Source organism: Misgurnus anguillicaudatus, chromosome 14, assembly GCF_027580225.2.
Source record: "Misgurnus anguillicaudatus chromosome 14, ASM2758022v2, whole genome shotgun sequence".
Lineage (NCBI taxonomy): Eukaryota > Metazoa > Chordata > Actinopteri > Cypriniformes > Cobitidae > Misgurnus > Misgurnus anguillicaudatus.
In genome coordinates this window covers 13,718,956-13,739,212 of record NC_073350.2, presented here as the reverse complement: position 1 = coordinate 13,739,212, position 20,257 = coordinate 13,718,956, and the positions used below count along the sequence as shown (strand labels likewise).

Genomic DNA, 20,257 nt, shown 5'->3' with positions numbered 1-20,257 from the left:
TGTTACTTTGTAGGTGTGATCAAAAATTTGCAGTTTTTGGGTGTGTCCTTTAAAATGCAAATGAGCTGATCTCTGCACTAAATGCAGGGTTTCCACACCTTAGTTAACTTCAAATTCAAGGACCTTTCAAGGACTTTCCAGGTACAATAAGGACTAAATGTGGGGACACATTTCAAGTAAGAGCAAGTTTACATCGTGTTACATTTTAAGATACATTGTAACAGTTCCCTTTCGAGGGAACTCGCGCTGCGTCATTGCGGTGACACAGTTTGGGGACGCCTCCAAGGGTAAGTGCGTCTGAATGTGTATATCAAATTCAACCAATGGTGAGGCTTAACAACAAAGACAGGGTGATGCGGGAGCCAGGAAGTAAATCGCTATCTGAAATATTGCCCAAGACGGCATTACAGGGATGCAGGAAGTATGGCAAGGGAGATGTAGCGTCTCGTTCCCTTCTCAGAGAAAGTTTTCATGTGTTAAAGCATTTTGGTATGAATCAACATTCACATACAAAAGATATAAGCATTTAAAGCGAAAAGTTTAGCACGTGTTCTTAAAAAATGTTGAATTTTTATGATATTATCCTACACTACACAGGGAATTATATGGATTTTTTTCCAGAAAACTTCTTGCATAAAATAGATTCAAGCACTTTCAATGACCTGTATATACTGTATGTATGTCTATTTTCAAAAACTTCCCAGGGCCTTTGAATTGTTTTCCCCAGATTCACAAACTTTTAAGGATTTCAAGGACCCATGGTTGGATAGTGCAGATTAAGGGGCAGTTTTATCCCCTTCTGACATAACAAGGAGAGCCAAATTTCAATTACCAGTTTTTTACATGCTTGCAGTGAATGGTTTACCAAAACTAAGTTACTGGGTTGATCTATTTCACTTTCTCTAGGTTGATAGACACACTGGGGACCAAATTATAGCACAAGAAAAAAGTCAGATTTTCATGATATGTCCCGAGACTCATAACATGGTAGAAAAAAAACTAAAAATGACTTATTATTATTGGTTTTATTCATGTAAAACCACTTATAAGTGGACCAAAAAGAACAGTACAAAATAATAAAATAAGTCAGTGCATGACTCCTTTAATTTGATGTTAAATTAGGTTGTAGATCTAGTAGTTCACACTTTAAATGGGATTTGTGCCTTTATTCGTTAGTCTTAAAATCAGGATTTAGAAACGCACAAAAAAACATATACCCATATAAGTGGAAATTAAGTTTCTTTATGCATTTGCCTTTATACATTACAGTTAAATACATTTGATGAGACGAAATCTAGTATTTCACAAAACTGAAAATCTTTTTTTAATCAGTTTCCGTCTTTCTAGACAACTTACAATCTAAACACTACAATCATTCGCCTCTCGCAATGGCAAATAGGCACCAAAAAAAAAAAAAAAATTAAGAGGAACTGATCATAAAATCTTTGAAATCAATCGCTCTTTCAAACTTTACATCCTTTATAGATCTGCCTCAAAATATTGCACAATTTCAAAAAATAACTTGCCCTATTGTTGCATAGCCTTTAAAGGAACCTCCTCAATAATGTTTATTCATCCACAGTTAAAGAGAGTATGCATGACAATAAACTCCTAAAACAGGATTTTAGTGGTGTTGGTGCACTAGGTGAAGACTTCTTGACGCACCGACTTTGTTTTATCATCAGGTCTTCCTAATAAGCAAGTGACCTTGATGTGGTGAGATGCTTCAATATTGACTAAGATGGAAACAATGAGCATCTATACCACAAATAGGGTCTGACCTTCACACCGCTTACATCCGCTGTATCCGTTTTATTGATCGCAAACATCCGTCACAGAAACAACATACGTTTGCTGATTGCTTTGCATGACTGTATTCTCATTGAAGCTTCTAAGTAAGGCTATCGACCCTCGAGTACTTCAGAGGGAAATACTGGGTTAATATTCAGTTTAAGAAGCGTAAGGCAATAATCTTCAAACGGCCTCTTTCTTTCTCAAACCCGGCTTGACCTGAATTAAAAACCAAGACAAATTTCTACTGATGAGGATTAGAAACCACAGAAATGAGACACAACGTTTTCAATTAGGATCACATAAGAGATGGGAATTTTTTGGATAAAATGATGTAATTGCCGGTTACTTTGCAGCAGTGTCACCAATAAACAAATGTTGGAAGTCAAGATCTTAATCTGAATTTCACACTTGTAGTGTCCAAGACCTTGATGTCGGTAGTCAGCTCACAGATACATTTGAATGAATACAAGTAGGCAGCGTTATTTATTAAAGGAGTGAGTGATTGCTATCGTTAATGGAATGAAACAAAGCCAAAATGTGCGATGGGACTCATAGCAGGTCTCCCGTGCGCACGCCTATATTTGGGTACCATTAATGAGCGATACATCACATTTGCAAGCCGAATGCTCCCTGTATTAAAAGTTTAAATCAATAAAAAACAAAAACAATCAATCACATGTACACTCTTTAGATGATCACAACTCCACACGTCATCATTTACTCTTGAGAGCGTGACTCTAGACGGCAGAAGTCTGCTTCCAGGCTTGCGCTGGAGGTTTCGAGGATGTAATTATATAAAGCTCCATCACGGTTTCTCCCTATCGATGCCTTTTGGAATAATTTACAGAGAGAGACAGACTGCGGAGCAAAGGATGTAGACTCATTCGTTCTGAATGGGAGGATCGAGCGGGTATCTCAGGCGGGGGCGGAATGGGGGTCCGGCGAGGTTTCGTTTTCCTTCCCCGTCTCGCCGTTTAAGTCTGCGGCCCCCTTGCCTGTATCTGCTGCTTTGCAGTCTGTGTGTGAGGTCACTGTGTCCGTTTCCAAATCCATCTGCCGCCCACCACCAGGGGGCCCCAGACCCCGAGCGCAACCCCTCCCTGTGATATCTACCGAAGAGGGGCCGGCTATGCTGACGTTCCCCTCTTGGTTTTCTCTCGTTGGGGTTTGCGACTCCGTCACAGTTGGTTCCTGGATTCCTCCGGGTTCTAAAAGTGAGCCGCTGAGGCGCGAAATGGTCAGAACTTCGGGACCGATGGCTATCTCGGCCATCCAGTCGAGATCGCTGACGGAGCTGGATGGGTCGACGGACGGGCCGAGGTTTATTGAGCCGTTGTGGGTGTCGACCTGGGGTTGATCCGGAGTGGTTTGGCGGTCTTGGCCGGCTGCGTTGGCCTGTCCGGCGGGTGCGGCGTTGGTGGTGTTGTTGTTGAGATTGTCCTGCAGTGCTGTCTGGTTGCCCTGACCCACTTGCTGGTTCTGAAGCAGCATCTCTTGGATTCGGATTTGCTGGAGAATGGCCGGTAGCTCATAATGGTGGAAGAAATAGATCATAGAGTGCTGTAGAAACACATAATTATTTTTTTAATTATACTGCTTTTTTGTTAAAGGTACGTGCTGATAGTGAATGTTAATAGTGATACCTGAATAAAGAGCCAGGATGTGACGAGCGCCAGACTGCTATACTGGCCATTAAAGCGATAATGATACGCATAGAAGGCAAAGTGATACAGATAAAAGAATCTGCAAAACAGCACAAGAGATCCATTTAAATTTATTGAAGGATCATTCTTGATGACATTTCAACAAAGCAACAAAAAACGTTGCATGGATCCAAAATAAGCTGGAATTAAAATGCTTTTCTATAAAGGGAGCTCTTTTTTGAGGAAGCACCCTAAATGCAATAGATCCTCATGAGTGATGGATTAAGAAAAATGTATTTTGAATATTGTGGTAACAAACATACCTGAGCCAATGCCGTTTACTTGTGTTTGTGTGGCAGCAGATGGCATCGTATTGGTCGGCTAACCAAACAATGAGTATAATGTAGAAGGCAGTGGTTGTGTCGTTGAAAAACTCGGACATGATGGCCTCCATCCCTGTAGACAGGATCAAAAGTATTATATAAATAAAAATCAAACAAATCTTAAAAGGGGAGGGGGGTAAAGGATTAGTCCATTTTAGAAAAAATCCAGATAATTTATTCACCACCATGTCATCCAAAATGTTGATGTCTTTTTTTGTTCAGTTGAGAAGAAATTATGTTTTTTGAGGAAAACATTCCAGGACTTTTCTCATTTTAATGGACTTTAATGGACCCCAACACTTATAAGTTTTAATGCAGTTTAATTGCAGTTCGAAACGAGGCATAAGTGTCTTATCTAGCGAAACGATTGTCATTTTTGGCAAGAAAATAAAAAATATGCACTTTTAAAACACAACTTCTCGTCTTTCTCTGGTCCTGTGACGCGACAGTGCGACCTCACGTAATACGCCATCACATCGAGAGGTCGCGGATGACGTATCGAAACTACGCCCCAGTGTTTACAAGTGTGGAGAAAGAGGACCGTTCCGACATTTTTGTATGTGGAATGATACTAATTAATGTCTTTGTGTCAGTTTATTGTCTAAAATGGTCCGCAAATGTGCGTTTCATATATGTAACACGTGACCTTTCCACGTCACCACGCAATTACGTAAAGTCGCGCTGGCTCGTCATACAGCCGGAGGAAGAAGAGAAGTTGTGGTTTAAAGTGCAGATTTTTTATTTTTCTTGTCGTTTCGCTAGATAAGACCCTTATGCCTCGTTTGGGATCATTTAGAGTCCTTTAAAACTGCAATTTTAAACTGCATTAAAACTGCTAAGTGCTGGGGTCCACTAAAGTCCATTAAAATGTGAAAAATCCTAGAATGTTTTCCTAAAAAAAACATAATTTATTTCTCGACTGAACAAAAAAAGACATCAACATTCTAGACGACATGGTGGTGAGCAAACCATCCGGACTTTCTTTCTTAAGAAAATGGATCAATCCTTTAAAGCTACTTCATGCATTCTGACTTATTAACACTGTTTAAGAGTTGGATTATTCACGCTAAACATAGTGTCAAAAAAGCAGTTGGACGTATGACGGAGTATTTCTGTGCCTCAGTTTCTCAGCGTTTATACAAGTTTCAAAAAGTTTTAATCATACATCCACTTAACAATCTTGCTTTATTTCTTTTGTGGGCAATTCAGTGCAGGAAGTACAGTGGAAGTCCTTATATGGGCATTTTAACCGGAATAGCGCATGCACACACGAACCAAAAGCTGACACGAAATCAACTTCATCAGAAAAGTGTGTTGTTGTTTGTGAGGGAAATTTAAGCTTGTTTAGCTTCCCAAAGAGCCCAACATTATAGAAACTATTTAAATAGTTTGTTTATCCGGGGTAGCATCGGAGTTGTGCATGTGTGTTTGTTTAACGCTTGATTTTGTTGAAATGGGGTGGTCCCAACCGGGTCATGGGTCGCAGGTGGTAATTAAAACTGCATCAAATGTCTGTTTTGTTAGCAAGTGATATAAGTGCATATCCTGTAAACGACACAAACATGTCGTGAATCATAAGTTATTCAGAGATAGTGGGACACCTCCAGGAGCTTATGCTTATTCAGAACGAATCGGTACAGCTGATCTGTCTTTAAGAAATCTGATAAAACTAAAGACCTTTTGGGGATATGAAGGATGTACTACTCTATTAGGTACTTAAGATTAAAATGAGATAAGCAGAAACAGTGTATATTAGAGGAGCTTTAAACTCAAGTTTAGTTCAACCTACCCACTAGAGCCAGGATGACAGTGAGGAGAGGAGCGGCAGGGAAGGCAATGGTCATATTCATCTCCAGCATCTGGAGAAGGTCAACTGAGAAGATTAGAGAGAAGAGAGAGAGAGATGTCTTTAAGGAGATACCAGGTGTTTCAGACTGAATGATGCAAAAGTAAAGGTACAAGTTGAGAGAGGCTGATGGGAACTCACCTATAAAGACAAAAATCTGGTGGTGCGAATACCGCAGCAGCATAGACACGGACAGTGTCTGAAAAATTACAGAATGATTACAATAAAGGCAAGATTTAAACACCTCGTAATAGCTTTCTTGGACAGTGTTGGGGAAAGTTACTTTTAAAAGTAATGCATTACAATATTAAGTTACTCCCCAAAAAAGTAACTAATTGCGTTATATATATATAGTTACTTTTAATGGAAAGTAATGCTTACATTACTTTTTAGTTACTTTTGCGTTACTTTTTCTTGGATGGCAGGGCTCCAGACTGCCACCAAAATTTGAGAGTGTACCACTGAATTTTACATCCAGTCGCACATGTGCAACCAGTAAATTTGACCTTTTTTGTGATGTGACACTGAATTTTAAACAGCACATTGTACTTTCTGCATCTATCATCAAAGTTTTTATTAGTAATACAGTGGAAATTAGTAGAAATGTGATTATTTGGTTAGCATGTTGATTTATGGTGTGTGCCCCTAAATTTTCTGGTTGCGCCCCTAAAATTTTCAGTTGGGGGACACTGTGCTCCTAGTAAATAAAGTTAGTCTGGAGCCCTGGATGAGGCTTGATCTCTTTCAGGCCTTGCAGGTGTTTTAATGACTAAAAAGTCAGAAAGCGGAAATTGCATATTTCATCACAAAAATGTAATGCGTTACTTTACATTTATTATTAGGTAATGCACGTTACTTGTAATGCTTTACCCCCAACACTGTTCTTGGACTGGTTTCTGTAAACTACATATGTAACATCACAGATGAGGCTACCCCTCAGGATCAATCCATGTAATGAAGTACTTACAAATATAACCATGATCACGAAGGCTGCCAGGTAGGAGGTACGAGCCATCCACATACTGACAAAACGATAGTGTTCTCCAGAAACCACGTTCCTCAGAAACCCTAAAGACACCATTCAGGCTTAATGTTAACATATACTGGTGAGCTATTAAGACATCTTTGCTACATAGGGAGTCTGCTTGAGAATCATAATATTACCTTTGTTTTCTTCATTCTCTGCTAAAGCTTTTACACTGGACATCAGGATGTCATCATAACCCAGACATTCATCCAGGAGAAAGCGACTGAAACCATCTCCAAAGCACTCATCTTTCATGGGGTCTGCACACAGACAACTTCTGAAGTTACACTCACAAAACTATAAATATGTAAAGGATCTTCTCTAAGGACGTTTATGGGACAGATTTCATACATTATTATTTTTTGACAATTGAATTAATGTGATGAGATGAGATAAAGGGGGTTACTAATAAAGGGGGTTAGGTACTCACCCAGAGTCACAACCATGACCGGGATGTTTAGACGCTGGCGTGTGGCCTGAGACAGCCGGAGGAAACCGTATTCCAGAGAATATTCCACGATATACTCCTCCTGCGGCCACACTACACAAACACATATTAAAAGATGTTGACAGTGTTGCATTAAATTAGCACATTACTAAACAAAATATACAACTTTTATCATATACCCAATAAACTGTAAAGTTGAGATATTCGGTAAGACCGCCACCTTAAGCTTTATAAAAACAAAACAAAAAACCCTTTAAAATATATTGCACTAAAATTGAGAGTATACGAGGATCTACTGAATTTTATGAACGGGCAAGTTTAGGCTATGTTTACATAACAAAAAAGTAGTGAACAACTAAAAAAGTTGTCCTTTGCAATTATGAAAAACTTAATGTACACAAAATAAAATGGCTATGTCCGAAATCGCCCCCTATCTCCTATACAGTGCATTATATTAGGCGTCTGCCATTTCGTAATGGTGTCCGAAATCTGGCGAACAACTTAATTCCCCAAATTCGTTCACAACTTCAGTGTTTCCCACAGGATTTTGAGAGACTGTGGCGGTGATGATGTCACACGCTATTTAGCATACATGTGACGTCATCACCTGTTTGGGTTTTCATCTAGTGTTGGCACCTGAAATATGTCTTACTTCTACTTTTTGATGCGTCACATTATATTGCATTTTAACACAACTGAATGCTATTTTTACATATCCATTTTGTTGTCAGACATAAAACGAGTAGCCTATAAAATAGTGACTAAACACGACCCTGTAACACCACGTGTTTAATCCAAGCAGCTGTTCCTTTAACTGCTGCTAAAATCCTGATTTATAAACGCGACATCGTCTGACAAAATCGCCATACATTTACATTGAAGAGAGAAAGCTCTCACATCAAGAAAACGTGTCTGTGTGTGTGGGAAACTAGATCAGTCGTCTTCTTTGTCAGTAACATCCGTGACTGATGACGTTTACGCAAAAAAGAAAGTATACTGAGGAACGGACATTAAAGCACCGCCACCTTTTTAATGTCATGTGAGAGAGAGTAGAGCGCTGCCGAAGCACTGCACACTGCACACAACAAAAGAGAGAGGGGGAGAGTGGCACGCTGAGCGTTCGCAACATGAATTAAGCCGTTTTAAACCGTAAAATATACATGTAAATGGAAATCATGAAAAATCTATTTGTGGCGGCCGGCCACGAGTAAATCAATGTATGGGAAACGCTAAACTTTTTACCCACAATGCACTTTCTAACTTTGAGGGTACATTCGATGAATGCCTGCTCACGAACTATTTTCAGTGATACAATTTGAGACGAACGCGTAACTAGAATCAACTGAAGAATACTGACAGTTAACACCACAAATTTACGTTTATACACTTAGTTCTTGTTATCAGTTTTTTACATTTTAAAAATAATTGTGATGCCTTTTATTTAAAATAGAATACACATTTTTATTAATTATAATTAATACACATAACAGTAAATAAATATGACAAGCAGTTGATGTGTTCTCTTTATTATCAACTAATACAACAAACATGACAAATGTGACAAACAGTAAGAAAGTAAATTTTACCGTTTCACAGTAGACAATAAAGCCATACCCTTACAAAAATTAACCATGTTTTTTGTGGTAAAAGTGTAGTAACCATGTTTTTTTGGTTTTAAGTGTAGTAAAACCATGGTTAATTTCCGTACGGGCACAGGTGTAAGTGTTTATGACGAATCTCTGTGACGGCTCTCTGACGCATGCTATTTACATCAGTGTCTAAAATCGCTCACTCATTTTTGTTCACTTCTTCACCATATAGTGGACTTAAATGTCATTCTTTATATAGGGAATAGTGAAGGAGTGAACGGTTTCAGACGAAACAATGGATTTGAACGAATCCGTGCAGATGACTAAATTTGCTGTGATACGTATGCCAGGCCAGTAGATGGCGATGTTACCTTGTCTAGAAAGGTAGTTTCGCATACTATATGCGTGACCTTTCGACGTGTTAACGCATTATGTAAGGTCGCGCTCGTGCGTCACACGGCTGGCGCAAGACGAGAAGTTGTGGTTTAAAAATGATTTTTTTTGCAGAAAATGACAATGGTTTTGCTAGATAAGACCCTTATGCCTCGTTTGGGATTGTTAAGAGCCCTTTGAAGCTGCGTTGAAAATGCAATTTTAAACTGTAAAGTGTTAGTGTCCAATAAAGTCTATTCAATTAAGAAAAATCCTGGAATGTTTTCCTCAAAATACTTAATTTCTTCTCAACTGAACAAAGAAAGACACAAATATTTGAATGAGATGGGGGTGAGAAAAAAATCCTGATAATTTAAAGAAAGTGGATTATTCCTTTAAATAAATTGAAATAAAATAATTGTAATTACAAATTGGTTAAACTAAAAAATTTAAGAGCAACAAGGAATTTTTACAGTGTAGAGTGACAAATACAAACAAGCTTCAAGATGATGCGGTGGAAGCATCGAACAGTTTTGTTTAGATTAGGGATGCACCGAATCCAAGATTCGGATTCGGACAAATACTGGGCTTTTTGACGGGGTTCGGGTTCGGCCGAATCTTAGATTTTTTTTCCACCGAACCCTAGGCTTGCGCTACGCTGGTCGACGTCACATGGCCGTTGATTACAGACATCGGGTGCTGACGTGGAGATGAGCTTTTTCTTTCGGAGAGCCTTAGGGGCTGGACACCCTAAAACTTTTAAACACGGCTGAAAACGCCAGCTGTTTTTCAGCCGAGCGCTTGGTAGCTGTGATGCTTCAGCTGTGAGCCGGTTGGTTGCTGTGGTAATGTCCCGCCCCTCCTCCACTGTAATTTGACGGCCGTGTGAAAACTGACATTGACAAGCGGAGCTTCTCACTCAAAGTTGAATACTTTTGAACTATCGCGCCGGTTTTCAGCGCGGAGCTGCTTGCTTATTGGAAAAACGAGCGTGTCGCAAGGCATCGCTTTCATTATGCATAGGCTTATGGTAATTGTCAAAATAGTTTTTCCAACTTGTCATCCTGGCATAATGTACAGTTAAAATTAAATAAAATGAAAAATACACTGCTGTGGACGTTGTTTACTTCATTAATGTGTTTTACTGTGTTAATGGAATAAGGATGCGAGTAGGATTCGGTATTCGGTTTCGGACGAATCTTAAACAGTGGGTTCGGTATTCGGCTGAACCCAAAAAATCTGGATTCGGTGCATCCCTAATTTAGATGGACGATAAGGTAGGTTTATTACTACGAGTGACCCTGGACTATAAGGCACCAAAATTTTGTACACTTTGTTGAAAAGCGTTAATAAGTTTGTCATGCGCATGCCGTCAGCGTTATCACAGTATCACGTTTGAGTAGTTTACAGAAAGACAAGGCGTTGTTATGAAAAACTGTCAAACCTCTCTTCAAAACTTTGAATTTTAAGGACCCAAAACACCACTGTTGTGTAAACGAACAGAAAAAAATTATGCTGTCCATTTGGTGTCCATGCATTTTATAGAAACATTTTCGAATTCAACATTGAGAATTAAAACATTCAGGTCTTTTTGAACCCCCCTAACTCTTTTATTTTTACTTCCTTTCAACGTTTACACACAGGGTCAGACCCTGACAAAACTTGTGCAAGTCACACCCTTCACAATCCAACCTAATTAAACTAATCCGAATCCAAATATGAACCAAGGTATGGAACAAGCGTGAATTTCAAACCAAAATGGCTTTGGAAATAGCAGGAACACGCAGAGACTCTACGCTCTATTGACCGTTCATGGTCAGGCCATGATGCCGTGTGAACTAGCTGACATGACCTTTGGGATGAGTAAGATAAGAAAAGGGAATAGATAAAAATAGATTAGGGGACATGTGAAGGGCTGCACTTGATGGAGGGAAAAGAGAAGATGTGATATCACAGTGGAAGAAGGAGTTGGGCAGGAAGCTACGCAGTTTGAGATGTTTACCTGCTCGAGTTAGCATCTCAATCTCGGAGACAGACTCCCTCAGCGGCTGCATACCTTTAGAAGAGGCCTGGCTGAAGGACAGATCCTGCGATTCATTCAAGCTGGAGCCTGGAGCCCCGCCGCTCACCGACGGATTCAGACGCGGCTCGATGTCCAGCTCAAACTGCATGGGAGAGAAAGAGAGCAAACTTTGTTAGAAAGATATTAATAAATAAATGCAAAAAACGAATGCCGCCACTTTTGACTCAACTGACCCGTACTGTGCTGTTGTCGAACATCTCCACCGTCATCTCCTCCTCTTCCGCATCGGTCTGAAGCACAAACTCTCCGGATTCGCCTCCATCCTCCTCCGATTCCTTCACCAGCCCCTGGATTCCCTCGGTCTCGTAGAATTGCAGGAAAATGGGTGCACGGCTGGAGTTACGCTGGATCTCCACGCGCAGGATCCCGTCGCGGGGCCATTTCTCCCTCACGTGCTCCAGACAGTTGATTGGCGAGCGTGAGAATGCAATGTGGATGTAGGCCAGGATGAAAAGCATGAACAACGCCTGCCAATTACACAACATGACAATGTAGTGACTGCAAATACAAACGTGCAAACAAGCCACAGTTTAGACAATAAAGAATTAACATAGCAGGACGTGTCGACAAAAACCCATTTCATGAAACGTTGATCCCAAAAAAAGGCCATATAAGTGCTAAAGTGCCTTCTGCTGTGTAAATCCAAACCCTACCTGGGATCGATCCAAACACATTGCCTGGCATGGGTTGCCGCAATGACAGAGTTGGGTGATTCTCACGAAACCATTGAAACACCACGGCACTAATGATTTTAGCTTTAAAATGTGTAATATAGTAACATTAAAAAGCATCAGAATTAACAAAATACTGTGTTCTACCTTGCACAATGTGTGATTTCAACATAAGAATTTATAATTGGAAATTTTATCTCATTTTCTGCTGAAATTCTCATTACCGCAATGTGTCCGGCTGTGTTTGAACATGCGTTATGTTGTAATTTAATCAAATTAACACAAAAATATTAAGAAAAGAAATAAATGGATGTTTTGCTAGACTGCTTTAGATGACAGAAAAAATATTTACTGAATATTCATGAATAATAATAATGAAGAAAAATTAGGAAAATGATGTGTCCATGCCTGATGTTCTCATCCTCCGCAACACTTTTTGAGAACAGTTTAAGCACACATACAGAATTTTAATAAAATTTGATTTTGAGTGACCAAGCACATGGACCAGTTACTTCAAGATGGCTACCAGGTAAGATCATTTTTTACAGTTAATTTGAAATATTGTCTTGTCAGAATGCTTACACAACATTTTGATTATCATTACCGCAACAGATGCTTATTAAATGTTAATTTAATTAATAGAAGCATAATACTTTTAATTTTAAATGCATGTGCAGAATCTCCAAATTATGTTCTTTCAGGTTTGTCATGTCATTTTGAAAATATGTCAGTGTTGATGTTTTCTAACTGTTGCGGTAATGAGATTTTTTAGGACTCATTTTTTAAATTATGTTACAAAAAGTGTTAAATGATAAGTAAAAGTTTTTAAATTAATGTTCCCATTTACTCCAGACTTTGTTTTTCAATGTCTGGTGGGAAAAAAAGTAAATTTAAGCAATTTTTACATTTTCATGCTTGACATTTTTAAAACCAAGTTTTCGTGAGAATCACCCAGTTATCGTGCAACTCTGACTAGGGGTTTTAATGCAGATCAACATTCACAACAATGTCTGCAAACTAGAATAAATCAGGGTGAAACCGCGATCATTCTCCAGCGTATGGTACGTGATGCGCTAGTTTATTATCAACTCAGAAAAAAATCATGCGCATGGTTTCTCGAGAGAGAAAATGGCAGATAATAAGCAAACTTAAGACGTTGCGAAAAAATTCCACAAGTGCAGTATTACAAATATAAATGTCACATTCTGATGCCACGTGTCTTTACAGGATCTTTTTGAAATCAGGGTTCCCACACCTTAGTTCACTTCAAATTCAAGGACCTTTCAAGGACTTTCCAGGTCCAATACCCCTAAAATCAAGGACTTAATGGGGACACATTTCAAGTGAGAGGAAGGTTACACTGTGTTACCTTTTAAGATACATTGTTACAGTTCCCTTTTGAGGGAACTCGCGCTGCATCACTGAGACGACACTTTGGGGACACCTCCAGGGGTAAGTGCGTCTGAATGTGTATATCAAATTCAACTAATGGTGAGGCTTAACGACAAAGACAGGGTGAAGTGGGATCCAGGAAGTATATCACTATCTGAAATATTGCCAAAGACGGCGTTACAGGAACGCAGGAAGTATGGCAAGGGAGACGCAGCGTTTCGTTCCCTTCTCAGGGAACAACAGTTACATACGTAACCAGAGACGTTTTCATGTATAAAACACAACTATGCAAAAAAACTTTTCGGTATGAATCAACATTCGCATACAGAAGATATAAGCATTTAAAGCGAACAGTTTAGCACGTGTGCTTAAAAAGTCTAGAATTTGTATGATATTATCCTACACTACACAGGAAATAATGTGGATTTTTTCCAGAAAATTTCTTGCATAAAATAGATTCAAGCACTTTCAATGACCTGTATCTATGTATGCATATTATCAAAAACTTCACAGGGCCTTGAATTTTTGCCCCAGATTCACAAACTTTCAAGGATTTCAAGGACCAGTGGGAACCCAACCCTGTGAGATGTGTGATTGCACACACAAATTCCAAAAAATTACTTGCAGTGTAAATGAACCAAAATCAAATGATCCCGGGACAAATCCTGGCACACATTTACGAAATCCCTGAGAAAACAGTTAAAGCTATGTTTTTGAGTAAACACTGTGTTACTGTGCAACTCTTCATACATCTCATTTAGTTTCACGAATCCTATGTGTTGAAAATAATAATATCTGTCACTGGTTTGGCAATCTTTGATGTTGGAACCATCTCAACTACAGTCCTACAGCACAAAAGGTACATGTAGGTCGTTAGTAATGTAATGTAAGTAGTTACTTAACAGGTAATTCCTGAAGCAGATCAACACCATCTGAGCACAGGTCAACAACATCTGAATAACTTCATTCCTGTGTGCACCTGCTACAGTAGTTTATGACGGAGCAATAATATCTGCTGCGGTTAATGGTGTTTACCAAAAGACCAGGTGAATTACCTTTCATACACTGCAAAAAGTGAAAGTTGGATTAACCTTAAAAAAAAAACTTCAATTGGTAACACCTTAAAAATAAATTAAACTTTAATTCCCACACTTTAAGTGACAAATTTAAGTGTAAAAGCTTATGTTGTTTAAGTGTTGCCAACAGAAGTAATTTTTAAAAGTTTGTTCACAGTTTTACCTTCATTTTCACATATTACATGTTTTTTAATTTTTTAAAGCTTAGGATCCCTGTTACAGAGTAAGTATCTATAAATAGCAACATGTACTTACTTTAGGGTTTGGTTTATGCATGATTTATACTTTTGCATCGGACTTATGCTGCTGTAGCCTCTATGCCATAGACGTATAAATGAAAACTGATGTGTAGCCGATGTCGTTGTTTGCGTCAAATTGCTTTTACACATCGCTACTAGGCAATGTCCACTGGCATGTTAATGCAAACGCTGGTGAAGAAGCAGCGTGTTGTGTACGTTGTTGGAGAACCATCAGCTGTGATGGAGGTAAATAGACAGCAACTTTTGTTACAGCTTGAGTTGTTTGCGATGGTAAAAATAAAGATAGGCCCAGTTGAGGAGTGATATTTAACTTTTGTTGCAGCTTTTGCCTTAACATGCACGAGGACATTGCCTACTTTCATGTGTAATAGCAGCACATTGACGCAAATAACCTGCATAGAGGGTACAACATAGGAATTATAATTCGCCCTAGGGTTAAGCCCACCCTAGGGTTAAGTTTCTATGCTGTAGCTACGCCGTAGGCTATGCGTATCATGATACACACCTCAGCAAAATTTTACATTTTAATTAACTGGTGTCATAGATTAGTAAAAACATTGGATTTGATACATTTTAGTTTTTGTGCAGCATCAGATTTTATTTTTTTCTCCCTCATTTATGGTAGCCATTTTTGCCCAATTGACTTCCATTATAAATGACATTTTTTGATTTCAGACCCATGAAACATTATCATGCATTCTTGATTGTTGGTGGTTTTCCTTTTGCAAAGAGGACACCAAATGGACAGCATAATTTGCCTGTACAAGACAGTGGCGTTTTGGGGTCCTTAAAATGCAAACTTAACAACAAGACTGTGAAAAAGTTATAATCAAATCCAATCCACAATTCATACATTGAAAATCTGTCATTTTGTGTTTTTTTCTCCCCATATCAGTGACACCACTTTATAACTTGGCAATTAAAGAGTTAAAATCATTGGATTTTTGTAAACATTTGGCAGTTTTGATCAATACTGAGGTTGATTAACAGATTTAGTCATATTTTTGCGTCGACGCTTCGACACAGCTCGTCACACGCGCGTTTGAGAACAAAACATAAAAAATGGAGGACGAAACACCAACCTCCTCACATAATTTCCAACAAAGGCCTACAAAAAGCCCCCAAAAAAGAAAAACAGCTCGCACTAAATCATCGAAGGTATGGGAATATTTCAAATTTAGTTCCAAACGTAAAGATGTTGTTATCTGCGCTATTTGCCAAATGGAGATGGCATACCACACCAGCACATCAGCGATGTTGGAGCATCTGAAACGGAGGCACCCCAATGTCACTCGTGAAGGAGACAAGAAAAAGTAAGTTTTACAGTTGGCAAAATTAATTTCATGTTTGTGTAGTGTGTTGTGTAACATTAGCATGAGATATGTGCACTTCAGTGGTGGTATCTAACTATATTAGCTCTCGGTGCAGTTCGTTGCTCATGTGCGACGTTATATGTCTAATGTTAGCTAACTCAAGAGTCACGACTTGACGTTTAGTAAGCGTTAACTCATGTTTTGGTTGTTTACGAGTCAAAAACATAACAATAGACTAACGTTAGCCAGTTTATAGTATCATGATTCAGTACGCTAGTTTGCCAGTGTAACGTAAACTTACGGAGCCAGGGCTGCACATAAGCTGGTGCAGAGTGCTCATGAATGCATGGTTTTATAAGCACTGAAAACAGATAAATATTGATATGTGTAACAGTTAACCCTGGCAATTTCCATGTAACAACACAGTAGCACGTTAGCAGCTGGCTAGCCTAACCATGATGATGAAATGCATTGTTGGACATAACATTACTTCTACACGTTGGTTAAGAGTAGATTTAAAATGCCCCACTGTCAAAGCTGTTCTAATATGCATTGCTTTTGTGTTTTCTCTAGGACACAGCAAAGAACCTTGCAGTCCTATCTTGGGAAAGAGACACAATGCACTACACAGAAAGCAGCAGAACTGAGCAAAAGGATTTTGAGAGTAAGTAATTATTAGCTCACTGTTGCTTGCTTTGAGCTTTTTTAGGATGGAATGGCTGTGCCCATTTTTTTTGTCCTATATTTATTAGCTAGGTTATGGGTGTTTTTTTTTTTCAATTAACTTGGCCATTTTCTTTGTGTCCTTGTTTGGATTGTGTAATAATTCATCTTCTTTCACTGTAAGCAACATATTTACATTTTTCAGAAATCTGTTTTTTTAGTTGTGCATTCCAATTAATATCAATTCAACTGCAGTTGGTTTGTTTTGATTTAAACCTTCATAAACTTAAATAAATACAGCTAAGTAGCACAATAAAACAAAATAATAACATGATAACATAATAATAAACATGTTTTGACAAAAATTTTGCAACAAAACTCTTCATATGATTCTATAAAAGGTGCTATGTTCATGTTGTTATTAATAATAATTTTCTTTATTTTACAGGTGATTGTCAAAGACATGAGGCCTTTGTCTCTTGTTGAGGGTGAAGCCTTCATAGACATGATCGAATATGCCTGCCCTGAATTTTTTTGAACAAGAGTTATGTTGGTACTGTAAAAGAGTAAACAGACTGTATAACAATAAAATCCTTTTATTTATTTTATTTTGTGTAAAGCAGAATATTTTTTTGTCGTGCAAAACTGTTCCTTAAAGGTTGTATCTTTAAAGTATATTATTAAGAATGTTTTTGTTATTTATTCGAGATACATTATGGTTTTTATTAATCGATAAACAGAAAACTAATCGTTAGATTAATCGTCCAATTAGTCGTTAGACTAGTCGACTAATCAACAAAATAGTCGACAGATTAATCGTTTAAAAAATAATCGTTTACCCCAGCTCTATTATTAACACAGTTATAGAGTTGTTTCCTCATGCTAAACGTAGGCAAAGTGTCAAAAAAGAGCAGTTGGACGTGTTACAGAGTATTTCTGTGCTGATTGCACTTTGCCAGGGTTCGTACAAGTTTCGGCAAGTTTTTTTCGATTACAGTTCTAACTGACGTTTCAGGGGTTTTCGATACGTATCACTTCTTTATATGGGCTTCCACCAGAAAACTTCCCCCGGAAAACCCCGCACACCCGTCAATCAGCAGGAGACGCTAAAGCTGCTAACAGCTTATCACGCCACTCAGCTTTGTTTAATTTCAAAAGTCAACAATGGCACGAAAGAAGAAGTGTGTTTTTGGATGTAAGGAGAAGACATCCAGCCTTATGGAAACAATAGATATAGTTTATTATCCGGGGTAGCAGCGGAGTTTTGCGTGTTTGTTTGATGCAGTGGATTTTCCCAACCGGGTCATGACGAGTTGCACGCGGTAAGTAAGGCTTCTGTCTTATGTTGGAAATAGTCGCGTGCATATTATATAAATGACACGAACATGTAGTGAATCATAAGTTATAAGTGTTGTATAGTGTTGCATGACTCGTACTCGCTCCTCCCGCAGTATAACTCCTCCTCCTTCTTCATTTTTTCGTACGTTATCGGAAAGATTCGGTAAAGCTAATCTTTCTTTTATAAATCTGATTAAACTAAAGACTCTTCAGAGATATAAAGGATGTCATACTACTCTATAGGTACTCCAGATTAACATCAGAAATGCAGAAACAGCGTGTTACGTGAGCTTTAATTTAGTGGCATTTTTTTGCCACTAACAACACGAAAGGGTAGTACGTTTGCCTATGGAATATTGTTGAGTTTTTGAAAAAATAAAAATCTTACAATGTGTGTAAATATAAGATTTGTGACCAAAAATCATCCCATTAGCTCAAACACAGAGAAAGTTGTGGCCAAATTAAGACAAAAAAGGCCAAACATGGCCTCAAAAACAAATAAGGGTTAAAAACTGAAAATAAAATAGTATTAATTTTACATAAATCAATTTTCTTTTGTAATGTGACTTATTATTTCTGAATTTGACTGAGTCATGTTCCTTTCTAGAAGCGAAGGTCAATTTGTAGAGCTTTGTGTGTTAGCAACGCAAAGGTCATGGGTTTGACCCAAGGAACACATACACATACTGATAAAAGTGTTTAGATTCAATGAATGCACTGTAAATCGCTTTGGATAAAAGTGACTGGCATGTGAAGGATTGTAACTTGTAACATGGCCTGTCATCAAATGTCTTTTAAAAGTCAATACAGTTAAATAAAAAAAAATAAAAAAAAAGACAAACAAAACACAGAGCTCTAAAGCATTGTTGTCAAACATACAACGCTAATGACAAGCATTTATCTACAAGCAACTGGATGTCAATAACAGACTGAGACAAACAACACAAATATCAGAATGACACAAAGCAAATCTCACCTTTAATAAGACCAGGAACTCAAATATTCGTCTGAAGGATGGTGGGAACAGCCTGGCATATGTAACTGCCATCTTAAAAAACAAGGCATGAAAGAGTCTGTCTCTCACATTGATCAGGGGGTTCTGGTTCATTGGTGGGTTTCTGATCCGGTTCGGTCCTCCATTATTGTTGTTTAGCGGGACGTTGTTGTTTAGATTGCCCTGGTTGTCGGACATGGTGGTCGCAGTACAGTAACTTTATAAGGGGAATGTCAATGTATGCAAATCCAGATATGCAGGCCGGTCACACAACATTAGCACATACCGTTGATAGTCTCACGTCTACAGAACCGGACTGATCTTTAGATATCCGGTAAAACTTTGCTGTATTTTGAAAGGATGTTGCAAGACAACGTAGCCTTTGCCTCTACCATGTCATGACTGACTTTACAAACAAACAATACGATTTTCCAAGCATTTGACACATCTGGTTGTCATCTAAAGCAAATAATGAGAGATTAGATACGCATGTCAGGCTGAGAAAGTGTGTTTAGGATTCTGTTTGTCCTCCAGATGTGACTCAGGCCTCCTGCAACTCCACTGGAAACCCAACCAAATGCGCCAACTTACTAACGCACACGTGTAACATTACAGACCAACTGATTTCTCGGTTTCATAACAGTCACCGAGGTTTGGAAATGAAAACAGGGTCAGATAGAGTAGTTGGATGTTGAAATTGGAACAGCACGTCTACTTTTGCTGCTAACAGTGGTATGCTAACAGGTTAGCTGAGCTTCCTCTGAGGGACCCGTATGTTTCGTTTACTTCTCGATAAACACAAACAATAACTCCAATATCACAGACACTCGTCGATTAAATAATGCTTTCAGGGCTGGATTATATCCCGAGAAATGCGTCAAACCTGTCTTGCCGATCATCTGTTTACACGACCATTTTCTGTAGTGAAGCGGACTTGGGAGCAGCATTAATGAAGCTCTAACCGAGCGATAAGCTGCCACTCTTCAGTCACTTCCGTGTTCAGTCACCTGACATTGAGTCACGTGATTTCTGATTGGTCTACGCTGCTTCATTTTTAAACTCAAATACATTTTCTGCTGTATTTTTAATATACATAATTTGTATTTTATCATTTCTAAGGTTCTCATGCATATGTTTATCAGTTTATTTTTTTATGGATTTTTACACTATAAAGATTGGATGCCAATCTTCTATATTTTCATGTTACAAATGACTCATTTGTATATTTTTTTATTTTTCAAGCGATGCGTTTGTTTTAAGCATTTGCAAAAATAAAAAAACAAACGTGAACCTCTTTTAAACGATGTTTTAAACAAAAATAAAACTATTTTGCTATAATAAAATACAGTTTTAGTTTTAGTAGCA

The 20,257-nt window shown here is 38.4% G+C and overlaps 1 protein-coding gene and 1 long non-coding RNA gene across 4 annotated transcripts; one reads left to right on the top strand and one right to left on the bottom strand.

Annotated features, from left to right (window-relative positions):
* Positions 1 to 1,010: 1,010 nt before the first annotated feature.
* On the bottom strand, positions 1,011 to 19,888 carry tmem259 (transmembrane protein 259). Of its 3 annotated transcripts, none has more exons than XM_055184003.2 (11): positions 18,875 to 19,886; positions 11,359 to 11,652; positions 11,105 to 11,267; positions 7,124 to 7,234; positions 6,831 to 6,953; positions 6,634 to 6,734; positions 5,808 to 5,865; positions 5,610 to 5,693; positions 3,761 to 3,893; positions 3,438 to 3,537; positions 1,011 to 3,354 (listed from the first exon to the last, which is right to left on the bottom strand). In XM_055184003.2, the coding sequence occupies exons 1-11, from the start codon at positions 19,088 to 19,090 to the stop codon at positions 2,710 to 2,712; spliced, it is 2,028 nt and encodes a 675-aa protein (XP_055039978.2). In that variant the 5' UTR covers positions 19,091 to 19,886; the 3' UTR covers positions 1,011 to 2,709. The 3 variants fall into 3 exon arrangements, with proteins under 3 accessions (XP_055039978.2, XP_055039979.2, XP_055039977.2); XM_055184004.2 differs by having other exon boundaries at positions 11,159 to 11,267; XM_055184002.2 differs by having other exon boundaries at positions 5,610 to 5,865; positions 11,159 to 11,267; positions 18,875 to 19,888.
* LOC141369548 (uncharacterized) lies at positions 16,406 to 17,168 on the top strand. Its single transcript, XR_012373346.1, has 2 exons — positions 16,406 to 16,561; positions 17,009 to 17,168. It is a non-coding gene; the product is annotated as an uncharacterized lncRNA (long non-coding RNA).
* Positions 19,889 to 20,257: the final 369 nt, after the last annotated feature.